This window comes from Platalea leucorodia (genome assembly GCF_965183815.1).
Source record: "Platalea leucorodia genome assembly, chromosome: 6".
Taxonomy (NCBI): Eukaryota; Metazoa; Chordata; class Aves; order Pelecaniformes; family Threskiornithidae; genus Platalea; species Platalea leucorodia.
Window position 1 is genome coordinate 83,763,952 of NC_138828.1, and position 24,182 is coordinate 83,788,133.

The 24,182-nt window shown below is 46.9% G+C and overlaps 1 protein-coding gene across 4 annotated transcripts in view; it reads right to left on the bottom strand.

The window, feature by feature from the left end:
- The window catches only part of DDRGK1 (DDRGK domain containing 1), a 40,796-nt gene extending 26,309 nt beyond the window's left edge, over positions 1 to 14,487 (bottom strand). For 3 of the 4 annotated variants that reach the window (XM_082315872.1, XM_082315874.1, XM_082315875.1), the window contains exons 1-3: positions 14,358 to 14,487; positions 13,464 to 13,625; positions 7,887 to 8,051 (exon numbers count right to left, since the gene is read on the bottom strand). In XM_082315872.1, coding sequence (XP_082171998.1) covers positions 7,887 to 8,051; positions 13,464 to 13,625; positions 14,358 to 14,445 — 415 coding nt within the window. In that variant the 5' untranslated portion in view covers positions 14,446 to 14,487. The remainder of the gene's footprint in view (positions 1 to 7,886; positions 8,052 to 13,463; positions 13,626 to 14,357) is intronic. The other variant, XM_082315873.1, reaches the window with a different exon arrangement.
- Positions 14,488 to 24,182: the final 9,695 nt, after the last annotated feature.

Genomic DNA, 24,182 nt, shown 5'->3' on the forward strand with positions numbered 1-24,182 from the left:
CCATCTATGACACTATCCAACCCGAGGCTCTGAGTGCCTCTCAGATTTCATCTATATTAAGAGTACCTGAGCCAGAGGTCGGGAAGAAGTCTACAAAGGCTTTTAAAGCCTTTTTCCACTCCTGGATCAAACATGCCTTTGTTCAGTAGCATTTGCTTTCCTCCGGTTTGAAGCATTTGATGTGATCCCTTAAGTACCACTTCCTCCAAGCTTTTTCTAGCACATGGAGTTACGTCCAACAAAAGACAGAGAGAGGGATGCAGACGCAGCCCATGATTCAGCAGAGCATTAAAGGTCAGCAGTGCACTAAACCTGGGTGCAATTAGCATGTGCTAAATAAACCTGAACACGCTGACGAGAATATAAGCACATGGTAAAAGGATGTGCTGAATTAATTGGTTATTGCAGCAGACTAGCTGCACCGAAAGCAGAGTGGATGCTGCACACAGCCAGCGAGATTTTATTTCTACTTTTTTACATTTCAGCAGCTTTTAACAATCACTTTTCACATATTCATAGTTGCCAACGCCAGTAGACCTGACGGGGGGGGGTCAGTCCATGGGAACGTGCACTCCATCTGCCCCTGTGCTTCAGATGTGATGCAAGACGTTCAGTTAATTGTGCTCACTTGTGAAAGCAGTTTATCATCACCCAAAGCCTGCGTGCACACTCGGTTGGGAAACCTAACAACAGACATCATCGTATAGTTGAAGCCGAAAATGTATTTTTGTATTTTTTGGTGCTCTCTACAGTTTTTTTTGATGTCTTAGAACGCGGCAGTTCCAGGATGTACGTAGGGTTGTGGCAGGAAAGGGAGAGAAGTTTAGTGCTCTAAACTTGACACAAGCAGTTTTTCAGTAGTGACTTTCCCTAACTGCTCGCATGACACCAAAGTCCTGCTCCCACTTCACCATACGGTGCCGAGAAAGAACACCAAACCGCAAGGCACACAGGACCTTCTTCACCCGAACTGCTTGGATGTGACATAACGGGACTGCTTTCAACCATGGCCACAACCCTACCAACACATCCTGGTCCATCTTTACAGAGTCCAGCATAACTATACCAACATTTCCAGAGCTTGCAAAGCATTCCCACCGGCTTCCAGCTCTAAGAGACAGAAAGCAGAGATAGTTTGACTTACAGTGACGCTTTCACACCACTTGACATATTCTGCTTCACACAAACATGGGTTTTGCTCAGCTGACCAGCTGAGAGGCAGCTTCAGGGAATCTTAGCTTTTCCTTAATGTTTTGAACGGATTGAGAGGCAGGACAACAGGAAACAGTTAACAGTCACACAGGTGTTTGAATCTCTTGAAATTTACAGGCTACTTCTTAAAAATACTTCCCAATACCTTTAGAAAGCGTGCTGGAGTGCCGATGTCCTCTATCAGGACAGGAATTTACCAGCAGCTGTGTACAGAATATGCAAAAACTCCAAACGAAACAAGCTGCATTATGTATTTTAGTTGCCCTTGTCATCTACGTCAAAGGGTCCGTCTTGCTTCTTATTAAGTTTTGGAAGTGAAACAAACGGATTCCTATCCACGAAAAAGGATGCAAGCTGGACGTGTGGCTACTCACAAAAAGTCCTTTGGGCACAGCTAGCTGCTTTATTTACTGTTTACGCACCACCTAACAAAAGCAGTAGGAGAAAGGGAGGGAAGGATGGCAGGCAAAACCAACAGTTCATCCTGAAGGGCGAAGACATAGGCATGTTATTAACGTTGACTAGATGTACGACACCAGCCACTGGAAAGGAATTGGTCCACCATATGGAAAGGTGTGGGCATTCATGAGTAACACAGCCCTGCGGTGGTACAGTCATAACAATTTTTAATATTTTTTTAAAAAACTTGCAAGCTATCCAATTTAGGAACCGAACGAGACATTGGCTTATTAATCTGAAGCCACAAAATCAGCCTACACAGAAAAAGGACAGTAAACAAAGGACATTAGCCCTTTTGAGCAGAAGTCAAGCGACCTGAAGTTTTTTCTTGAATAAAGCCATATGGCATAACCGAGAAACCACACACCTACCTCTTCCACACACCATCTGCGCTTGAAATGTCTCAAGGGCAGACACACATTGTGGATACTTTGATAACACTGAAGTCACTTTCTATATGAATAGTAGCAAGTCAAAATTAACTTTTGGTTCACTAGTTAGGATATTAGTAGTCAAGGTTTAACTCTACTAGAAAGGTTTTCCTACTGATTAAGCATTAAAGTTATTTCAACTACCACATCAATTAAGATAGCTCTATTACCAGCTGTTTCACAAGAACAGCATAGGACCACATCAGCGTTTCTAAGTTTATAAATTTTCCAGATCTTTTGGCACACCAGAGTATGGGGAGATGCAACGTTACACAAGAGGTAGACAGTATGCTCAGAAAAAGTGCTTCTTATTTTGGCAAATTTCAGCACAAACACATTCTTCTCTTTCAGTTATGCACAGTATCCATCACTGAATGGTGATATAAAAACTTAATTATTTTTAATATTATTTTCCCCCAAAACTATCAGAAAACACTCAGGCAAGATTTTTTTTTTAGATGTAAGATTTGACTGCTGGACTTAGATGCTACACAAAGCAATAATGGGCATTTTAAAATGCCCCAATATTGTATTTTTTTAAACTTCTAAAACCTTTTTTTGCTTGTTTTGTGCTTTCTTCCTCAGTAGTTATTAACATGTATAAAGGAAAACATGAAATTCTGATCTCCAAGTCTTGCCAAGCAAAAGAAGAGAGGAACTTAGGATTTAATTTATGTTGGAACTGTTAACTTCTTGTTATAATTTTTTATTTTACAAGCTAGAGCACTCAGACTGTCAAAAGCTGTTGGCTTTATCATTATTGATTCTGTGGAAGTAAAGTAAATTTAACCCAACGTTCACTGTACCGGATGTTCCTACACCTGTGCTCAGACGTACTGGGCTAAAAGCTCAGAGAAAAGGGACGCAGATGTTGGGATATTTAACCTTTTGGAGTTATACGCTGCTGCCAAAAGTACAGAGCCTGTAGTTTGTTCCAGTTAGGAATAAAGGCCGCTGACAAAGCCAGATTATTTCTTTGAGGCAGTCTTTACTTCCTGTTTGTTAAGAAAAAAATCAAAACATAATAATCCACACAAAATCCCAATTTTTGGCAACACTTTTTGCAACAAGTCAGAGAGGTCATTTGTTTGTAGGATGCAGAAGTGAGCATCTTTCAAAATTAAAACCTTGAAAATATTCCCTGGAAATGTACCGGGCTGCTTAGGCTCTCCTGGCACGTCCTTCTCTCTTGCCTCCTTCCTTCCTCTGTGGGGCTCAGCCTCACCCACAGCACCCACCACAGCCTTCCACCCAGAGGGCTGTGCCCAGTGGTCTCTGTTTTGCTTGGCAGTTTGGAGATCGCTATCGTTTCTGAGAGAAGCCTGTTTCTTTGCTGTGACGCCCACCAGTTTCAGCCAACAAAAATGCTGCCCCCCCCAAATCAACAGCAGCAAGTTTTGGTCTAAGACACCGCTCCAAGTGACAGAAAACCTGGTCTGCAAAACCCGTGTCCTACTCACCGACTGACCGAACCACCCTGGAAAAGGCACTTTGCCTGCACACGCCTGTCTCTCCGCATCGTGTGCCGAGGCAGACAGGTTTTCTCACTACATGTTTGTACAAAGTCACTGTCAGAAATGATGTACAACAGTCCTTCAAGCAAACAGACCTTTGCCTCGGATCATCCTCCTCATTATTTTTACCACAGCGGGATCAAGACAACCCAACCGTACTTGCCATTATAAGTTCATCCCCACAAGTTTATTGTCACTTGATAGGAAATTACAGTACTAAAAAACTTTTATGCAAACATCAGATTGGCTGGGTCACTTTCTGCTCCAGAAGTAAAAAATGTAGTGTCAAGAGGAGTACCTCCTTCACTGCAGAGCTCTTTGCAGCGTTCAGGGCCCAACAAGCAGGTTTGGAAGCGCAAGCTCAACTCCAGAATCGGACGACTGCTTTTTCTGCACATGCCCAGCAACCAAATAAAAGCTCTCAATAAAACATCTTTGCATGTACCCAAAGGTGATCAAAGTCCAAGTGGATGCACTCAGAGCATCAGTCAGGCAAAAACAAGAGACAAAGACACCCTCCTCAGTCAATAAATAAATGGGATCTGAAACTGGAAAATGACTAACGCTATTTATTCACACTACCCCATGCCCCAAACAATCCTCAACCAGACTCCAATTTATCCCCTTTCCCCCCCGCTTCCTTCCACTGCTTAGCTTGGCCTCTCCTGCCCTACATGATTAATGCCTCACATCCACACACATTTATGCCTTGCAATGACTTTATTTTCGTCTTTGCTGTAGCTAGCCCCACAAAGCCACTTCTGTCTGGGTTCCATTTGAATTAAGATGCAACAGAGCTAATTAAGTCTGCTAGCTGGGATATCAGAAGGAACCTAACCACATGAATACAGAACTCTCCTTCCAGACTCTTTTTCCACAGGGAAAGAGATAGGCACCCTGCTACAATGTGCAGAGCAGATGTCCTCCGAGGCACACACGCTTTAACAAGTCGCCTGGATTGCACTGCGCTGCCTGAAAGACAGTAGTGTTATGACTAGAATTAAGTTGGGCAATATAAGCCAACCAAACCCGTTTTTCTAAAGCCAGCCTGGAAGTCACGCTCATGGAACACAGCTCAGGGGTCTCAGTCATTTTGAGAATTACTTTGTCACCAAATGAAAAATACCTCCCAGCAATCTTTGGTCACCAGAGGATATTAATAGATGTTGATATTCTCATAACAGATGACCTCCTTTAAGTACTCAACTAACCACTGAAAAACATTACTCAGGCAAGCGTAGGCACCCGGCTAGCAGGCCTGCCCCCAGAGCACAGCGCAGCCCACATGGAACCCGTGAATAAGGAACCTACGTACGCCGCGTGGGTTGCAATTCTGGTAGGAAAGTCGAGGCATTTAGCACTTCACCCTTTATTTTCTGTCTGGGCCAATCTGCAAGTAATTTAGGTGTCCTACCCCACCTCACCAAGCTAAAGGAAGAATGACAACCTGTTTTAGCTCCACCGGCAATGGGTAGAGATTTGAGTATTCAAAACAATCATTTGCTATCCTTACCTGCATTAAATGACTCCTCCTTACCCAAACTTGCAAGTAAATAAGATAAAGATTTCAACTACAGAAGGGACAACAACTAAAAGCTATCAAGGTTCTGATCCTAGTGCCACAATTTGTTTGGTTTCCCCCACCCCCATACTCTGCGAGAGATTTGAGTACTGCCACAATACAACAACTTCGCACAAGCAGCAGAAACTGTGGGCTACTATTTTGCCCTTGAAGCTTTCTTTCTCATTCTGGAATTGAAATCTGATTGTTAGATGGAAAACAGAAAACCCTCATGCTTAACCGCAGCTCCAAAGCCTGCAAGTGTTGCTTTGAGACCATTTCCTAGAGTCAGCAGAACTGGCTCCCGACGGGCAGAATACGTTGGTGATAACAGCAGTTCCTACCTGACTCCACTTTTACATCTCTAACGGTAAGATAGATACGGCCAGGGCATCCTCATGCCCTTCCCAAGTTCAGTGCTAGAAATCGTGCAGCCATGGGTTGGTGTTACGCCTGCACCGACCTGCGGCAGAAGTCAGTGACACTGAGCAGGATCAGGTAGCTTTGCCCAAAGCTAAACACAGGCCCAGAGTGGAAATTCCACACACAGAACAGAAACTTAGTAGTAAAACATTTCAAGAAATTTATCAATATTTTAACAACGAAAAAAAAAAATCTACTTCAGTTGCAGATGTTCAGAAGTCTTCTAAAGCAACAAGAACATTTACAAGTCAAGACTGAAGAAACCAGACTGGCTTGTTTTCAGTGTTTGTGTCTACGTTGCCAAATAAGTTTGCTCTTCAGCCCTGGGCGCCCCAACTGGTCCTGCATTGCCTGGGACCGTACATCACTGCATGCATTCTGGGCTCTCTTTCCATGTGAGTCAACTAATTTTTGTAACACAAAACTCTGCTGTGGGGATAACTTGTTATTTCAAGAGGCTCAAACAGAGGCAGTAATTAGACAAAGCTGCTCTATATTGGAATGACACAGAGAAAACGCACGAAGGAGACAAATTCAAGAGGTGATTGCAGGCCTATGCCACATGCTCAGAGAGTGGGCTTCAAAATATATAACACATCCTTCTCTAAGGGGAAAAAAACCCCCAAACCCCACACTAATACAGGTAGCTCAGGGCCAGGCTAAGGGCTTTGCAGCACAGACACAGCCAGGCCATGACAGAGGGGGGCTAATCCCAAGTAACATGGCCATGAGCCGTTCCCACCTCCACGCTGGGGAGCCAGGGGCAGATGCTTCTCTCCACAGCTGTACGGCTGAAGTCTACACTCGGTCTCCAAAGGCTTTGGTGTTACTGTTGCGCAGCAGTGCTTAGGCACTTGGAAAGACCATCCCAGAATATGAATAAAAACACACACGGAAGCACAAAACAGAAGAAAGAGCAAGAAGTTGTCTTAATTTGAAAAAGAAATTAAAAAAAACTAAATAAAACAGGGATGTCATTTCAAAGAGAGCTTCATGCAAGAGCTGCAGCACTTGCGTCTGATGTACCGTAAGCTGCAAAAGAATTATTTATAAAGCCCAATGACACAGATTCTTCTATTGCTAAAGCAACAAAGTAAGATAAGCCATTTGCTTTGACAGCTTCACTGTTGGCCGTTGGCATTCAAACTTTTGATGTCTGGAGTTTAAGGTGAAAGATTTTTAGATTCCATTTTCTTTCCAGGACATCATCACATGAAAAGAAATAACAAAAGTTGAAAAGTTCAGACCTGTCAATTTTCCATTTGTGAAACTGTTGAACATAATTAGCTAGAACAGCACGTTTACCTCCTAACGTGAGCGCAAGACGTTTTCTACAAACTGCAAGATGAGAAAAGCTGAAGAAAGTGCAACTAGCCCCTAATCAAGGCATCACATGCGTGTGCTCACTGCTTCTCACCTACTGCAGACCAAGATGACACCCCAATCTCCACTGCAAACTGCAGTGAAGCAAAGCCCACTTTCAGCAATACTTCAGCAGAAACCCTGAACGCTTAACCCACAATCTGAAAGTGGAAGGAATCCAGTTAGGTGAATCATGGTGGTATCATCTCTTCAGCAATAAAGATAATAATGTGTGAAGTTTCACCAGAAAAGGGAGCGAGGCTTGCGGGGTGTAGAAAGATGTTATTTATCACCATATTCTTGCCTATAACCACACCACAGAAGTACAGCTATTAACTGTAGATCCAGCACAGGAACAGAGGACTCGTTGTCAACAACTTGCTGACAGTAAGACAAAACGCTGCAGTCTGTGGTGATCTCCAGCTAATCTGCTTGATTCTGATCACCACCTGGATGGCTTCTCAGAAAGAAAACTCCAGTTTTTGCAGAGATTACATTGGGGAATTAATGCTTCCCACCGATTTGCAAGAAACCAATACTTTACTACAGCTCATGATTCTAGCGCAAGGTGCGGATTCTGTTTACCGAAATTTAACCTGCATGGCTAAGCAGGAAATACAAAAGGCGGTTTCTAGGAAGTAAGTGAAGAATATGCTGTGATGCACTGTTGGCACAACAAACTGCCACAATTCACCACAGGAGGAGGCAGACACTTCAGTTAAAGGTAAGCGGTATCTAGAGACAAGTGATGAAGTACGCAGAGAAGCTGGACAGTCAAAGAGATTATAGTCAAGCTGTAAATAATTTGCAGTCAGCAAAACTGAAAAACTTTCTTCAGGAGCCAACTGCACCCCCTCACCAACCTTAACATCTGCTGCTAAGGTCCATATCAGGGTTTGGAAGATGAACTGAACCAAATGTTACCTTCCAGCCAGTCGTCCGCCTGCTGCGCTCTCCTCTGGGCCATCATCCGGTTTCCCATGTTCCTCCGGCGTCTTGGCATCCCATCTCCCCGCTCTTCAGTGTGCGGCCGAGGCCTGGCCACTGCTGCTGCCGCTGCCGCCACATTTTGCTGGTGTTCCTCATCAGCTGCAAAAGGGAAATATAATCGATGAGAGATTTGCCGTCTCTACTTGCTGCAGTTGTCCTTCTGCCAGTCAACTTTTGCAATCAGAAGTAAAATACCAGTGCTGGTTTCCAAATGAGAGAACGCCTCCCCACTCTCGTGTCGTTTTTTTCCTGCATGGCAGCAGATATGTGCAAGTTCCTTTCCTACAATTAAGTGGGATCACGCACTGCAACCTTCTTATTTGCACGCAGTGCTGTGTGCAATGGAAGTTTTATCCTGACAGCAGTCTCTTTTGCGATAACATATCCATCATCGTAAAGAAAAAGTTATAGCTATGTGCTGCTAATGTTATTTGATCTGACAGAGCCCACATCCTTCAAAAACCCCCCCAAAATCACCATAGCACAAAACAAAGACACCCGCCCCCCAAGTGCTCAAAAAATGTTCTTATTTAATCTAAACTGATAATCTGTTTTTCCCTTCCACCAGAAAACAATTCCCTTTATCTGGCAGGACTAGCAGTCTAATAATTTCTGAGTTACCAAAAGGCAAGGACCCAGAATTATTTTTCTTCCCTTTTAAAGTATTCCAATTTTTTAGTATTTTTTTTAATTTTTATTTTGGACTTGGGTAACTTAGAAGTAGATTCACCTGAATTCAAACCTCAGAGCATGCAAGTTTCAGAATGGAATATGTAAATCGTTATACCTGAAACAAAACCTGAATAGCAAATAAGGACTACAGATTACAGCCGTCATACACACGGGGTAACTTCATTCTACCACGCTCACTTAAACTGCAAGTCTCCCACCAAACACATGTAGGGGAAGACAGGACACCAAAGGTCACTGCAGCTCTCACTGCCATCCTCTCTGCATATGCTGCAGTTACTAATTAAGATCTGACAAATGAGGAATATCGTAAGAGAGGGGCAGCTGGGAGAGAGTATGGGACCCAGCGACTGACCGGTGGGCTCATTTCAGAAGTTCTCCATAGAAAACCCTCCGCCAGATTTTTCTTTGGGACCTCCATGACCCTGTTGCTATCAACGATGGTAGTCATGTTGAAACAATCAGATAATGGTAAAATATCATCAGCCCTGATACCTGCTTTGCATATTCTGCTGATAAGCGTAACTGATATTTGTGTGTGTTGTTACTTGCTCAATCCTGCAAAGTATGAACTACTATGCCCTAATTCAGGCAAATATTCAAATGGTCTCATAGAAAGCTGTGTAACTACTCATTCACTTAAACTTGGGCCACATTTTTTCTGCCTTGCTGCATTATATGGTGTCCCAGCAGGAGCACAAAATGCTCTCCACACTCTGCCAAGTCTCCAGCATCCTCTGATCCAAACAGTGCCTTCCTAAACAAACCACTATTAGCATATCTGTGATCAGAAAATAAGATTCGTTATGACTACATCTACATGACGATCAAAGGTGTGCTTGCAGCTCATCGCAGTCTATCTCAAGTAGCTTCAAAGCAGTGAACTTTGGTACTGATAACACCACAGCTGCAGCAGCACCGAGCTCAGCACGGGCTGCAAAGCAGAGTACTCTGGGGAAGTATTTGGCCAGCAAAGCCCTGAGAAGTTCAGGATTGCTGCAACATCGATGTTAAGTCGCCCAGCAAACTCCAGCCCTAACACGCGCTGTGACATTTTGAGTTGAGTCACTGCACTGTCACACTGCTGTCACCCTCCTGTTCTCATCCACTCCTTTTATCTGCGGACCAAAACAGGTCTATAATAAATTACAGAGCGTACGCTCCAGGGATCCGATCATTTTGCTTCAGGACTTGTCCGGTCTTATGCATAGCGTGATAATGCTTATTTTGAATGCTATAGAACACACTACAGGAAAGCATTATACTGCAAAGGCAGAGCAGCAGATCACTTATTGGGACACTACTAAATGCCAGAGATACTTAGTCTGCAAAAAGACTTTCTGTACAAATGCAATATTTCTCTTAATAAGTTCTTGAGACACGCTGCAATTCAAGCCTTAGCATCCTTTCACCTGAAAGCTTCAGCGTCTCTACCTCAGTCACTTCCAAAGGCGGTCCCCGCACAGCGCATCAGCTGCGCGGTTCTAGCGCTCGCTCATTCTGGGGCTTGTTTTTGGTTCCCGTTGTCCTGCGAAACAGAGACTGTTTTGCATTTTGTGAAAGAGGAATCTATTTATAAGCCACGTATTCATTTCAAACCGAGGTGCTTAACCCTCACAGAGACAAACGCGTGAGCCAAGCTATCCTGTTTTCTCAATTTAATTCTCTACAGGAGACACGGTAATTCCTCAGAGTTGACCAGGGTTAACAGGGCTCAGAGAGTAGCCAGAACCCTATCGAACCCGACCCGTATCGTGGTCAAACACACACGGCAGTTATTGGACAATACTTTGGTCAGATCTTCAAAAGATTCAGACAAACGACTGAAGACACCTAGACACTATGGACTGTCATCTAGTAGGAACAGATATGCTTTAATAGAGCTGTTTTCATCCCCCCTCCCCTATAGCTTCTGTTTGGAAGGCATTCAGCCAGACAGTCATTTGAAAAATGCGAATGTTAGCTTGCATTTCTTCCCATCCTTCATGAGGTGGGGGGAGAAAAGAATCATTTACCCTGCCTGTAACACGCTTATACCTGGCTGGTTCTTCAGGGATCAACGATTTGCTGACGTGGCTCAAGACACATCATTTGTTCCAGTATCTAGAAAGTTAGACATGCTCGCTCTCCCTCTGAACTGGAAGCATCACAAATCGATTAGAGCTGCGCACGGAGGGGTGCGAGTGCTGGTTTCAGAGAATACAGAGAATACTCTTAACCCTCTCGCTCTTATTCTGGGAACTGGATTGACTGTCAGATTTGAGGTCCAGAATAATCTTCTCTGGGGTCTGGCCCTGAGGTTTTTTTCCACCTCCTCCTGCAGCACAGGGCGTGGTTTGGCCACTGCACTTATCTGAATACATCTCTTCATTTTCCTGTAGCTGCAGAGGTCTCAGACATGAGTGGCACCCCAGGCTAGCCAGTTCACACAGCGATTAGTCACACAAGGACTCATTAGACTCGACACAGAGCCATCTGAGTGAAACATAATGACCAGCGTTATTTAGGTGAGACAAGTTGATCCACGAGTTACTCGATGGTTTGCAGAATGGCAGGCCGGAAGAAATTAATTAGATAAAGCCCTGAAATTAACAGGCAATACAAACAAAAAATTAAACGGATGTCTGGAAAATGGACACGGGTTTAGTTTGTATTTTAAGCTGTATGTTCTCCAGTCTCTGACTCAGCCTTTCAAAAACCAGACTATACCTCTTTTCCGGGGAAAACAGGTTTACTGCCGTGCTGAGAGCAGCTCTGCCTCTGCATTTTCAGAAACATCAGCACAGTGCAGAGGCAGCAACGGAGATTATTTCCTCTGACTTGTCAGCCATCGCACAGCAGCAACTGTGAGACTCCGGTTGTACTGTGCCCTTCCCGCAGAGGAAGAGAGCAGAACGCTGCTCTGAAAGCAGAGCTCTTTCCTAAACGGGATGTGAAGCACCACTGTTACAGCATTGCAAAGATTACTGTGAAATCTTTCACAGCCCAGGCTTCTTAGGACCTAATTTTACATCCCCCAGGTAGACACCTGCTCCTTTACACAGCTCTGCAAATTTCCACTCGCTCAGAGCAAAGACATGTTTTCTTGACAAGCAATCCTTCGCCTATCACAGCACATTATCTCCAGTAATATCAGATAAGCAAGTCCATCAGGGTAACACCTGGGCTGGCAAGTTCTGAGCAGTCCAGCAAGACATAGCTACTAGTTCGTGAGCGCCCTCGTTCCACACCGATGCGGCGAGAGCTCCACCTGCTGCACCCTCACAAGTTAGCGGTACTTCCCACCACGCCTGCAGCATCCAGCACCTTCTACCTTCCTGCTAACCTAACCTGTGAAATTCAACAAGAAAGTGATTCAAAATGCAACAGGTGGAAGTACGCTTGGCTCCCCCGAGGAGGTGCCTTTGCCCAGGACAGCTTATCACATTAGGCCTTGTTCGCAAATAGATACGCCAACCATGCATAAAAGCCAGCAATGCTATGTTGGTTTTTTTTTTCTGTTCTCAGCAGAACAAGCCCAGGCATGATCTTGCTGGAAACACCGTGCTCCAAACCACCTTTCGAAGGAAATACAACATTACAGGATTTACCTCTTGAGATCCTTAGCTCCCTTCATTAGCTAAAGCAGTCAAGTCTTCAACATTTTTGAAAGGGCAACTCCCCAAGAGGGAGCATAAAGAGAAGCTGCTGCCCCTATCCCCAGACATTAAAAAGGTGAGAGCTACCAACCAGTTCTCTAGGTCAAGAGCCTCTGGTTTCAAATCCTTTCCGTGAGACAGCACAGATTTACTAGCAGAACTGTAGCAGCTTCCATTTTCCACATAAGAAAAAGGAACACGAAAGCAAATTCCTGTTTAAGACCAAATTTTGCAGATATTAAATACACCACAGCCTCAATGATTATGACAAATAATTTCTGTCGTGTAAGGAGGACAACGCCATCCCCACAATCTGAAATTCTGTAAAGGACTTGATAATGACAGAAATCACTATATGAAGGTAGAAATCATCTTAAAACCACAATACAAAAAGCAAGACCAATGTGGAAGTGTCAAAAAGATGCCACTGAAAAAGAGGCTTCAAAATGATTAAATTATCCTGAACGTAAACTGACTGTAACCAAGCTGCTCAAAACCGGTACTGAAGCTTTTTGATAATTCAGACCATTTAAAACGAATGTTTGAGCTTCAAGTTAGTTAGAACTTTGTATGCTTAAAAAGAAAAGAAAAAGAAATCCTCCCAAGCCCCACAGCCCCTAAGTCATGACACAAGTCAAGTTCAGGAAATTATGTATTTTCAGCAGTTTCATTTCTCTGGACATGCATCACTCACTTTTACCAAAAGTTCAGCTCTAACTAACTAGAAATCTGATGAAATTTCATCAGTTTCCAAGCTGTTGAGAAAGAAAGATTTAGACCAGGTCTATACAAGAAAAGGTATGAGAGAAATGTGTTGGAAAATAGAATTATTATCAGCAAAAACTGCTTTTAGCACAAAGTCCTTACCAGCACACACTCTTGCACTGTTGTGTTGTGTTACTATAAACTTGTTTTATAGTAAAGGTGTTGGTTTTTTTTTCTCTTAAAAAATTATCAAAGCTACCTCCTCCCTCAAAAGAAAAACAAAACAAACCCAACCCCAAAACACTCCAAATCCTGGAAACCGGTGTTGTTATATTGACAAAGGCTTCAGCGACTGTCCTGCCTAAACATCTGTATTTGAGACCCTGCAGCTAAACAACTTTCTTCCACTTCAAAAACACAACAAGGCTGATAAGTTCACGGCCGCATCTGACTTCTTCCCGTAACGTTCGACTCGCACCCACACAAGGTCGCTTCCAGCGCGGTTCCACGCTGCCGCAGCGGCTGGTCAGCAATAAAATCCTCGCTGTCGGAGGGAGGGCTGGAAGTGCTGTATCATCCACCCCGTTCCCAGGACGGGACTGCGCAGTACCGCACCCAAACCTGGCACGGCTGGCAAGTCCTGGCAGCGTCAGGAGGGGTGGAAAAGGAAGAGAAGGGAAAAAAAAAAGAGGTGGAAAAGGGTAATTTCTGTGAAATGCAGAAGGCTGTCAGGCCGGAGAGGGGCTGGCCTGCCTTTCAGGTCTCGCGTCTGGCAGGAATTAAGGGTTGGACTTGATGATCTTAAAGGTCTTTTCCAACCTAAATGATGCCATGAATATTAACCGGCCCCTGCCCAGGACCCGCCCGGGAGGAGCAGGGGTGAGACCCGCCCGCCCGCCCGGCCGGGCTGTCACCTCACGCCGCGGATTTCACTCCCCGTTTGCAGGAGGAGCCCCGGGGACACCTTCCCTCCGCCCGCCCGGCCCGAGAGCGGGAACCCCGCCAGGCTTCACCCCCCTCACACAGCAAAGCCGGCGTCCCCTCACCCCGGCACCGCCTCAGGCCGGGAACCGAGACCCGGGCCCCGGCCGGCGGCAGCGCCAGGCCTCGCTCCCGCCCAGGGCTGCCACCGCGGGGGCCTGAGGCGGGCGGAGGGCAGGGCAGGACGCCAGGGAGCGCGGGGGAACCGCCGGGACCCCCCCGCCATGGCGGCTCCCCCTCAGGGCCTGAGGGGAGGTGCCCCCCCCCCACGTTTTCCATGGAAACGCCCCCCCCACACCCCCGGAGAGCAGGGGCGGGCCCGCCTGAGCGCGCCGGGACGGGGCGAGGAGCGACCCCGGGGGGGGGGAGGCCCAACCGGGCCGCGACCCACCTGCCCTCGCCTGGCCGCGGAGGCGTGTGGCGAAGAAGAGGAGGACGGCGAGCAGCACGGCGGCGGCGGCGAGCAGCGCCGCGTCCATCCTCCGGCCGGCCCCGCCCACACCGGCCGCACGGCGCGGCGGGGCGGGGGGGCGGCACTTGGTACGGCCCACCCCGCCTCGCCGCCAGGCCCCCGAGCACGGGCTGCCCGCGTAATGCCTGCAGCGGGGCGCCGCTCAGGCGGGAGCGGCGCGGCCGGGCAGGCGTGGCGGCGGGCAGCCCGCGCCGGGAGGGGGCCTGGCGGTGAGGCGCGGCCGTCAGGGAGCGCCGGCCCCGGGGCGGTCTGTGGGGGCGGCGGCGGGGCCCGGCCCGGCCGCTGGCGCTGCCGGGAGGGACATTGAAAGGAGAAATTAAAAATTGTGAGGCAAAGCCGCCGGTGAGCGCGGTGCCGGTGGGCCTGGCCGTCGGGCGAGGCTGCTGGGGGCGGTCACTGAGGCGTTTTCCCTCAGCAGCCCCGCGGGTGAGCGTGTGTGCGCGCCGCTCGCCCGTGGGGCACCTTCACCCCCAACCCTGCACCGAAGTACGTGCAGCGGGCCCACCAGCTGTCCCTGGCAATGAAGCTTAAGTTACACCTATGAGTAATCTATACCTTCTGCCTTTAGGTCAGTGGTAGGTAGGCATGGAATCAAGCTCAACCTGCCTGGCTGGGCAGCTGAAGAAGTGGTGTCCTGGCATGGCGTCAACCCAGTCAGGTTCACCCCTGACAAAATCGGAGAGGCTGACCCTGAACTCGCCCAAAACTAGCTGTCTCACGTAGTAAACTGGCTTAATTTGGTAAATATGTAGGAAACCAAGCTGCTCAGAGGAAGCTGATTTTTCAAAAAACAGGTGTGCGTTATCTGTGCAGAGCCAGTGCGAGGTGGGTGGGCTTTGGCTGAAGACTGGTAATTGCTTTAGGCTGATCTAACGCAGGTGTCCCGCCAAATGGAGGATCTGCCTCCTGTCCCTTCCCTTTTGCTGGTAGCAATGCTCTGTGACCACGCAATGGGCCAGAGCAGGGAACTCTTTTTTTTTTTTTTTTTGGTCGTTGTTTTTTTGTTGATTTTTTTTGTTTTTCTCTCCTCTAGATTTGGTTTTGGCCAGATCAGAACACGTATCAGCACAAAAAGATGCTGCAGGAGCTTGCAGCTGGGGGTGTAGAACAAAATTCCCCCCCCCCCCCCCCCCCCGCCCCGGATGGACGCCCACCATTAGATCTGAAACTGTTTGTCAGGCTCTGCCCCAGTCCTGTGACTGAGAAGGAAAGTATTTCAGTTTTTACTCGTTTTGACTTGCTTTGTGGTTGTAAGAGTTCTGCCTGATCTAGCCCTTTCTTGCTTGGCAGATCCCTTTAGTGCGGCCTTTTAAAGCACTGTTTGTTGTTGGGGGAAATGTTTTAATAAATTGAAAATGGAAATTGGAGACTATGGGGCATACAGGCGTAATCAAAAGAACTGTGTTAGCTAATTAGTCATTACTGGGGACTGCACAGCTGCCTGCGCACGTACCGTCACGAGCTTGCGGCAAACTCGGATCTGTCTGCCACAGAGAAAAACAGCTTCTACTAAGAAATTTGCTAAATCTTAGCAAAGTAGAACCAGCGACACAGTGGGAAGTTCTCGAAAAGGAACTGAACTACAGACTGGATGTTTCATTACAAACTTTTAATAATAATCTTTTAAATCTCATTTCGAAAATCAATGACGATGCCCCTTTGTTCGTGCTTTGCTCAAACTGTGCTGCCTGTGGTCTGTTTCTCTCTTACCAGGTTAGTCTAATACTCGCTGTGCGGTCAGAAAGGACGTGTCCTCTGGTAGCGTTTGAGGCACAAGGGAAATTGCACCTATACAAAATCAGACAAATTATGAACTGAAGCTTTCCTGGTGGTTATCTTTAGGGTATGCTTCAGGCAATGGGTAATTTATATCGTGTGTAATGGTCGGGATTGCTCGTAAAAATAAAAACTGAATGATAAATGTCTGGGTTTTTCTTCCACGTCTTTGCTTGCAAATTTGAAAAATGGCAGTTTAAACCAAAGTTTTTAGTTATTTTGTCTGTAAGGTTTAGTTATTTTATCTGTAAGGTATTTTACTTTCTTAAAATCCATTCTGATTAGAGAACATCCTAAACTTCCTAAGAAATATTGTGCTCTAACGTTTGAATGTTCTTCTTTAGTCCGGTATCAAGTCCTGTAACGCCGCTGAGAAAACCGTAAGCGGGCAGAGGCCGGGTGTGAGGTGCCAGCGCGTGGCTGAAGGAGCGGGAAGCGGCGCGGCGTTCCCACAAACCTGCCTGGCTGTAGGGAGAATCTCGGTGTAACTCCGTCCGAGGCAGTCTGCGTGCACAAGTAGCCGTGTCCTGGAGCCGCGCACGGGCGTACACCAAGCAAACCTCGAAAGATGCATCCAGAAAGAAGCGTTATTACAGAAATTTTACTTTTTTTTAGTTTGCTGAGCTCTGCTGTCATTTGTGCTTTGCTCTGGCCACAGCAGAGATGGAGGGAGCTGATGGCTCCCGGATCCTGTTTCCTCATCATCCAGCTGATGACCTCGCCCCACAGCCAGCGCTTGCTTCCGCGAGTGATACGTATTTTATTTCCTTGCGCGGTCCCAACGACCTTTAATAAGGAGATAATCTTAATGATGTGATGTCATCCGCTCCTCTCTGGGCGGCAGAGGTAGCAGATGAGGTTTTCCTGTAGGTGTCACCATTATGCCATGCAGAAACAGAGCTTAAACTCTACAGATGAACAGCAGTGCATCCGATGCTCCGTTCTGTTTGGTTACGACACCGGGGTCGTCTTCAGAAACATTTTATGTCCCTTTGTTTGGTTACGACACCGGGGTCGTCTTCAGAAACATTTTATGTCCCTTTGTTTGGTTACGACACCGGGGTCGTCTTCAGAAACATTTTATGTCCCTTGAGCTGTATTTCTCAGATGTCCTTTCCTATTTTTCCTAGTTTAGATCTGGAAAAGCCCCTCCGGTTTCTCTAATAATCATGTAGACTTCAGAGGATTTTGAGGTTGACTTTCTACCAAGACTAGGAAAATATATGTGAGGGCTGTGATGAGCAGCGGGTGTTAACTGAGTTAGAGGACCACCCGTTGGAGCACAACTTGTCCCCGTCAGTCTTGCAAATACCGCGCTACGGTGGGACCGTGGTCATCCAGAACTTGCAAACCCATGCGGTTTCCTCAGTCAGGCTGAGGTCAGTGCTTGATCCTGATGCGGGCAGTTTTGGGGGAAAATATGGAGCTTTTCAAACTAGTCTTTATTTTGACGAAGGTCAAATAGCCCATTCCCCCCTCAGGTGCCTCGTTGTCTATGGGAATTATGTACACTTCCGCAAGTGATCGTTGGTTCTTTGTAATAGCCAGGAGAATTAATCCAGCTGGCAGTCCGGTCCCCGAGTGTTTGATTCAGTAAGTGTACGGTGGCGTCACGTATTGATGTCCGGTAATGAGACTCTAAGTAGAGGCAATTCAGCTTCATCTGTGCTAATAAACTAAGTGCATCCAGGAACTAAATGCGTCCTGGGCCCTCTGGCCAACTGGCACAAAATGCCCTCTTCCACGCTTGTAAACTGTTTTGCCTTCCAGAAGAGGGTGGCTGGATGCAAACTGCCTGCTGGGAGTTGTTCTTGGACTGTTCTGTGCGTTGAACCATGCTTGGGAATTATCTAGGAAAATGCAAATTGGCACCCAAATTTATGCTGGGGAGCTGTCTAACAATTTTCCCACACGGATGATTACTTTCCAGTGCCTGGGCATGCCTGAATTTACAGCGTGGATGCAACCTTCCTGTAACAGAATATATTTACAGGGAGAAATAACGCAAGCGCTGCCTGCCTGCTCCCTTCCGCTTGGATATGGACCTCTGGTATTCTTCCAAATGCTCCTCTAGAACTCTGTTAATGAACACGCGTTTCTGGATCCGCTCCTTTGTGCCAGTGGGCACAAAAGGTCTTCAGCACCTTCCCGGAGATCCTGCAGATTGCAGGGTCAGGCTCTGGGAGGTGTCTGAATCAGCGTGCCAGAGTTAAAGAGCTGCAGATGTATTTTATAGTTGCAGGGCAGTGAACTGGTTAACCTCACCTGTGGGGTGAACCCCACCCAGGACCGGGGTGCACTGGGGGGTAGCCCAGCACCTCCCCAAAGCCTCTGCAGAGGCTTTTAAGACCGGTCTTGGTCTGCTGAGACCCTGATGCTTTGTTCTGGCTGCTCTACTTGGGTTGCTTGTTTTAAGAGAAATAGCGTGGCTTATTGTTGCTTGAGATAATGTTTAAATTTACCTTAAACAGAGAAATTGAAATAAAAGTAACAGGCATGCTCAATCCAAACAGAGTCTTAGTTCTTGATAACAAAACTGCAAAATTAAGACGTGCAGGAAAACAAGGCAGAGGAAAATCAGGTTCTGCTTGCGTTGGTCTCTTGTTCCAGAGCTACTGATGTTTTTATGCAAAGGGGTCAGTCTGTCAGGGCTCTGCAGCCCTGGATTTCGCCCTCCTCTATGCTCCCAGGTTGCTGCTGAGTGCAAGTGAAGCTTTGTGGTCCTGCCGTGGTTAGGCTGTGAGAGCGCTGACAGCTTTGTTGGAAGTTGTATGAGAAAGACCCCGCTAGGTGGGATCTCATGGCTATCTCCCTTTTCTCTACGGAGTTCAGGCGATCGGAGTCACCAGCTGCACCGTCGTTTGCAAATGGGGTACCATAAACGTGGCTCTCGCCGGGTGGCAGTTTCCATTTGTTTTTGTCTTCCCGCGTTAGAGTCCACGCCACGACAGAAGGTGCTCCAGGTTTGAAGGTTTGAAGCCGTTGCGAGGTTTGTCCCGCTGCGTTGTGCTTCGTGGCGGTTTTTCTGCTCGGAAGATTTGAGTGTCTGGTCTCGTTCAGCCACAGCTTCGACTGGCTGAGTGATGCAGGGAGTGAGACCTGGTGATCAGATAAAGGCTCTTTCGCCTTAAAAGCTGGGGGAAGAGTTGTAACAAATAATGCCAGTAAAAATATAAATCTAAAAGAAATCCAAGGATTTCCCCGAGCAGGTCTTCAAAAATAGTTGGAGACGGAGACTGCTGTGCTAATGGGGGACTAAAGGAAAAAATAGCGGTGAAGTGAAATCCCTAAGACTGAGATTCAGGCGCTTTCCTCCTGCGTGGCCGCAGAGGTGGGGATTTACCTTTTCGGTATGACTCAGCCCCGCGCCGCGGAGCCCGGCAGACAGGGCACTGGCTGAAGCTGCAAGAGCAGCGTGGGTGAGAAGTGATTCTCAAAAATTTCCTGGTGTGCACTGAAGCAAACCCAAAACCTTTCAAAGGCTCTTTGGTGAACAGGGAAGCCCTGCAGGGTGCGTGGATTTGGATGTCCCTGATTTCAAGCAGGGGCTGTCCCCGCTTAATGCCCTGACCACCTGGTTTAGACCGTGTGGCTGTGACTGCATCTGTGTGGGGGGGTGTCTTTCCAACAGTTCATCTGCATTGTTGTCTTCATCTCTTTTGGCTATAAATTAGACCAGATGGCTCCTAACCAACGTTTCTTGGGAATGGACACATTCCCAGAAAAGACCTGTTCTTCTAGACCTGCGTTTTCTGCTGGAAACCATCCTTGCCTAACTCCGCATAGCTTATCTGAGCTTAGTCCCAACGCCGGGCGTTACTTTGCCGTGCCTGGCATTTCGTAGCTGAAAATCAGAGATAAAAATACTGGCCGCCTGCACAAAGTCAGTCCTGGGGAGGACAACCGTTACATAAATCGTGGTGTTGTTAATGTCCAGTAGTTGCTATCGTTCTGGATATCTTTTTCTTACAGTGCTGCTCCGACTGCAGAGCTCTCTCCTCTCCGCTCTGGCCCGCCGAGCTGTTTGTCTGGAGCCTTAATGAGCTTCCTCTATCTTTTCAAAATGTAAATTGTAACCAATTTAGAAGTCATTAGTCAAGAAGTCTGTCACTGCAGCCCCGGTTTCATTTCACCTGTCCCTTCCCATGCTTCCATTAAACCCCGTTTAATTAAAGAGGCTCTCTCGTTCTCAGGCCGGTCATCTCCTTCTGAAATAAATGTCCCCCAACGTCCGTGACTCAGCTGACAACACGCAAGTAGCAACCGAGACCTGGATGATCAGGCTTTCCAGCACAAATTAATGAAGAACTGTTCTTTTCTCTCCACATATCCACCAGCATGAAGGGAAAAGAAAACAAGAGATGTCAAAATGCAATTTGGTTTCTTTGCTGCGTGTAGGCACGTAGAGAAAACAGGGATGCAGCTGCTGTAACCCGGCAATACCTCTCCCAGGTTGTCGCCAGGGACTGATGGGGATGTGAAACTCTAACGCGATTGCTGCTTGAGGTAAGGCTTTAGCTGCGAAAATCCATGTTTCCAGCCAAGTTACTTAAATCAAATGCGCTTAGCTGGATTGCAAACTCCGCTTAATGGGAATGTTGCTCACCATTTAACATCTGGGTTTTGGCACGAGCAGGTTGAGTCATACCCTGCATTTCTCTTTCTGGATGCAACGCAGAAGGCGGCGTTTTTACGTTGTCTTGGCTAGAGGCTAAGCTGTGGTTCTCCCGGCCGTTGTCTCTGGGACAAAGCCTCCTCTCCTCTAAAGGCTTCCTCCTCTAAAGGATGCTGTTCTCAGCATCCCTTCGCCTGTGCCTTCCCTCTGTGCTCGTGAGCACATGGTGGAATGGGCCAGGGAACCGATCCTGGCTTCTCATAATCTTTTTATCGCCAAAAGACATGTCTGTGGAACAGCAGCCTTAGAAAACACTGGTGTAACCCAGGAGTGGACTGTTGTCTGCCTGAGTTCGTCTCCCTTTCAGACGTCTTCAGTGAGGCTGAACAAGCCCAGGTCCTCTCGCTCCGTACCCTAGTGATGCCAGACTTCTCCGCGCTTCTGCCTGTGTCTGTCTGTCTGTCTTTCTTGAATATGAACAACTTGGCCAGATGAGGTCTTGCCGTGCCCTTAGCACCGTAGGAATGTCCCGATGAACGTGGTCAGGAGGCCGGAGCACATAAGAGGAGAGGCTGGGGGAGCTGGCTTGGTGTAGCCTGGAGAAGAGAAAGCTGAGCAAGATCTAATTGCTCTTTTCAACTACGTAATTAAGAATAATCTTAAGGGAGAAGGGAGATCCTGACTCCCCTCGGAGGTGTGTGACGGAAGGACGAAAGGCAACGGGTGTAAGCTGCAGCAAGGGAAATTCCAATGAGATACAAGGGAAAATGTTTTCACTGTGAGGATGGTGAAAGCCCAGAGAGGTGGGAGCACTGCTTTCCTTTGAGGTATTCAACACTCATCTGGACACGGTACCTTCCAGCCTAAATCTTTATGTAATTCTGCAAACGACTGTGAAATAAAACAGAAGGAATTGTGTGTACGAGGAGAGATCAGTCTGAATGCAGCATGCACAGTCTCCTTATCTGGCTTTGAAATAGCATTACTCCATTTCAGCAGCTCCTTGCTGACGTCTGGCCAAGAGCTAAGCAAGCTGCATCACCGACGTGGAATATTTGCTTTTCTACTTGAACTGTGGAGTTCACAGATAACTCTGAGAGCAGCAAGGCTACTTTCATCTCCCTGGAGCTAATCCAAATAGATTATGTTGCTGGAGGAAGTTGGGGGAAGGCATGAGAAGACAGGGTATCTTTATTTAAAAATAAATTTTAAAAATCCTTAAAATCAAAGCACTTAGTAGGGGTCCAACAGGATCGTGAGTTACCGATCCTTGCCGGTACTGCATTAATCTCCTGTGTTACCTCTCGACTGAGTTGCCTTCTCTCTCCAACAAGTGGTGCTCCTAGCTAGTGTTAATTGGGCAGGGTGGGAAAAGGAGCAGAGCAGTTGTCTCTTTGTACCTAATCTGTGGATAAATGGGGGAACCTAGGATTACGGGGACTGTCAGGCTGGATTAGACTCAAGGCACATGTAATCTAGTACCTTGCTTTCTTCGATGGCCAACACAGCAGGTTTCCGGGGGTCATTTTAAAAGCTGTAGGGAAGGCTTCAGAGGAAGAATCAATTCTTTTCTCCCCCTTTTCCCAAAATATTCCCCTGTCTGCCTTCCTTGCAGGGTCAACTTTCAAAAATCACGATTTCTGAGAGGCTCTGGAAGGCTGTGAGCCGCTGATGGTGGTGTAGACCCGCCTTGTAGGGGCGAGTGGTTGGGGTTGGCACGGCAGCCTGGGCTGCAGCGACAGCCAGGGGAAGGCAGCTTGCGTCCCTGGGTGGGTGGGAAGAGGTCGGAGCTGAATCATGGCCTTTGCCAGGAGCTACCGGGAGTCTTTTGCTGCCTCTGTGTATTTTACATGTGCAGTGTGCGTTGGATCATGAAAGCCTGGAGCCTCTAAAAAAAAGGACAGGGAAACCCAGGCAACGTTTGTCCCTCAAAAGCAGTCAGAAAAGCACTTTTGCAGGGATTGCTTTCTGCAGGGACCTATCTCCCACAGAGGTCAAGATGCTGAGAAACGATTTTTGCTCTGGGTTGCAGAGCCTAAAGGAAAAGAAACTAAACTGGATCCTCGAGAGAGAGATGTGAAACCAGTATCCCCATAAGAGAGATTCACTGGATTTCATCTGCCAGTTGAAACCAAAAGATTAGAGAAAAAGCAGTGTACGAGGCTGGGTAGCTCCTGGGCTAGATTTCTGCATAGCCCGTCCCTTTTAGAGCATCTGTTAGAACGCCCCAGGCACTTAGCTCCTCTCTGGATTGCAGGCAGGTTGTGACCCCAGAGGTATATACCCCAAAATGGCAAAAGATGCCTATATACAAATATTTGGCAGGCTTGTGTGGCGAAGGCAGACGAGAAGAGACCCCCAAAGCCCCAGCAGCTGCCTTGCAGGTATTGCCATTTTAGAGGGGGAGCGCAAAAGCAGAAAGAGGTTTTTAAGCAGCGCTAGAAAGGAAGGGAAGCACCTTTCAGCGTGTCAGCTAACATTTAGTTATGCATAATCACACCAGTCAAATCAAAATAATAATGGAAACAAATTTTTTAAAGACAGAGTGGCACACAGGAGGTTTTCCTTCTGTTAATCCCAGACCCCTGCTCTCGGGGCTAGGAGGGAAAGATGCATAAGGGTTTGGAGTTACATTTTTCCTTTATTTTCTCAGCTGTATTATACATGGAATGATCGGACACAAGAAAATGTACCCTGGCATTGTGACTTCATGTTTTCTGTTTTGTTGAGAAATAAATGTTTGGTGCTGGAAGCCATAAACTTCTAAAGCATAGCACCATTTGCTTGGTCTATATTTTCATCTTCATAAAATCATGGATTCTGAAAACATAATCTTGCGGTATTTTTTCCTAGAATCTAACGGTTCTGCTGGCTGCCCATATTCGTGTGATGTCTGGGCTTCCGAGGGCTTTTTGTTGCTCGTTTTCTCTCTCAATGAGCTATTGTGGAAATGGAAACACTCGTCTGCCTGTGACAATCCTGAAGAATGCCTACTTTCCCTCTTATAGCTTTCAAAAGTAACAAGTCCTTAGGGACTATATATACTTGATCTCTTGTTTATTATGGGCTGTCGCTGACTGGCAATGATGGGAGTGTTTCCATTTGCTTTCATCTGGCTGCAGGTAAATGTTTACCTGCTGCTGCGCCTTTTGAAATAAGCTTTCTCTGGGTTATTTGCTGTGACACATCTCTGGGGCTGTCCTGGTTTCAGCTGGGATAGAGTTAATTTTCGTCTTGGTAGCCGGTATGAGGCTGTGTTTTGGGTTTAGGATGAGAACAATGTCGATGATGATACACTGATGCTTTGGTTCTTGCTAAGTAGTGCTAAGCTGTCTCTGAATAGGTGCTAAGTG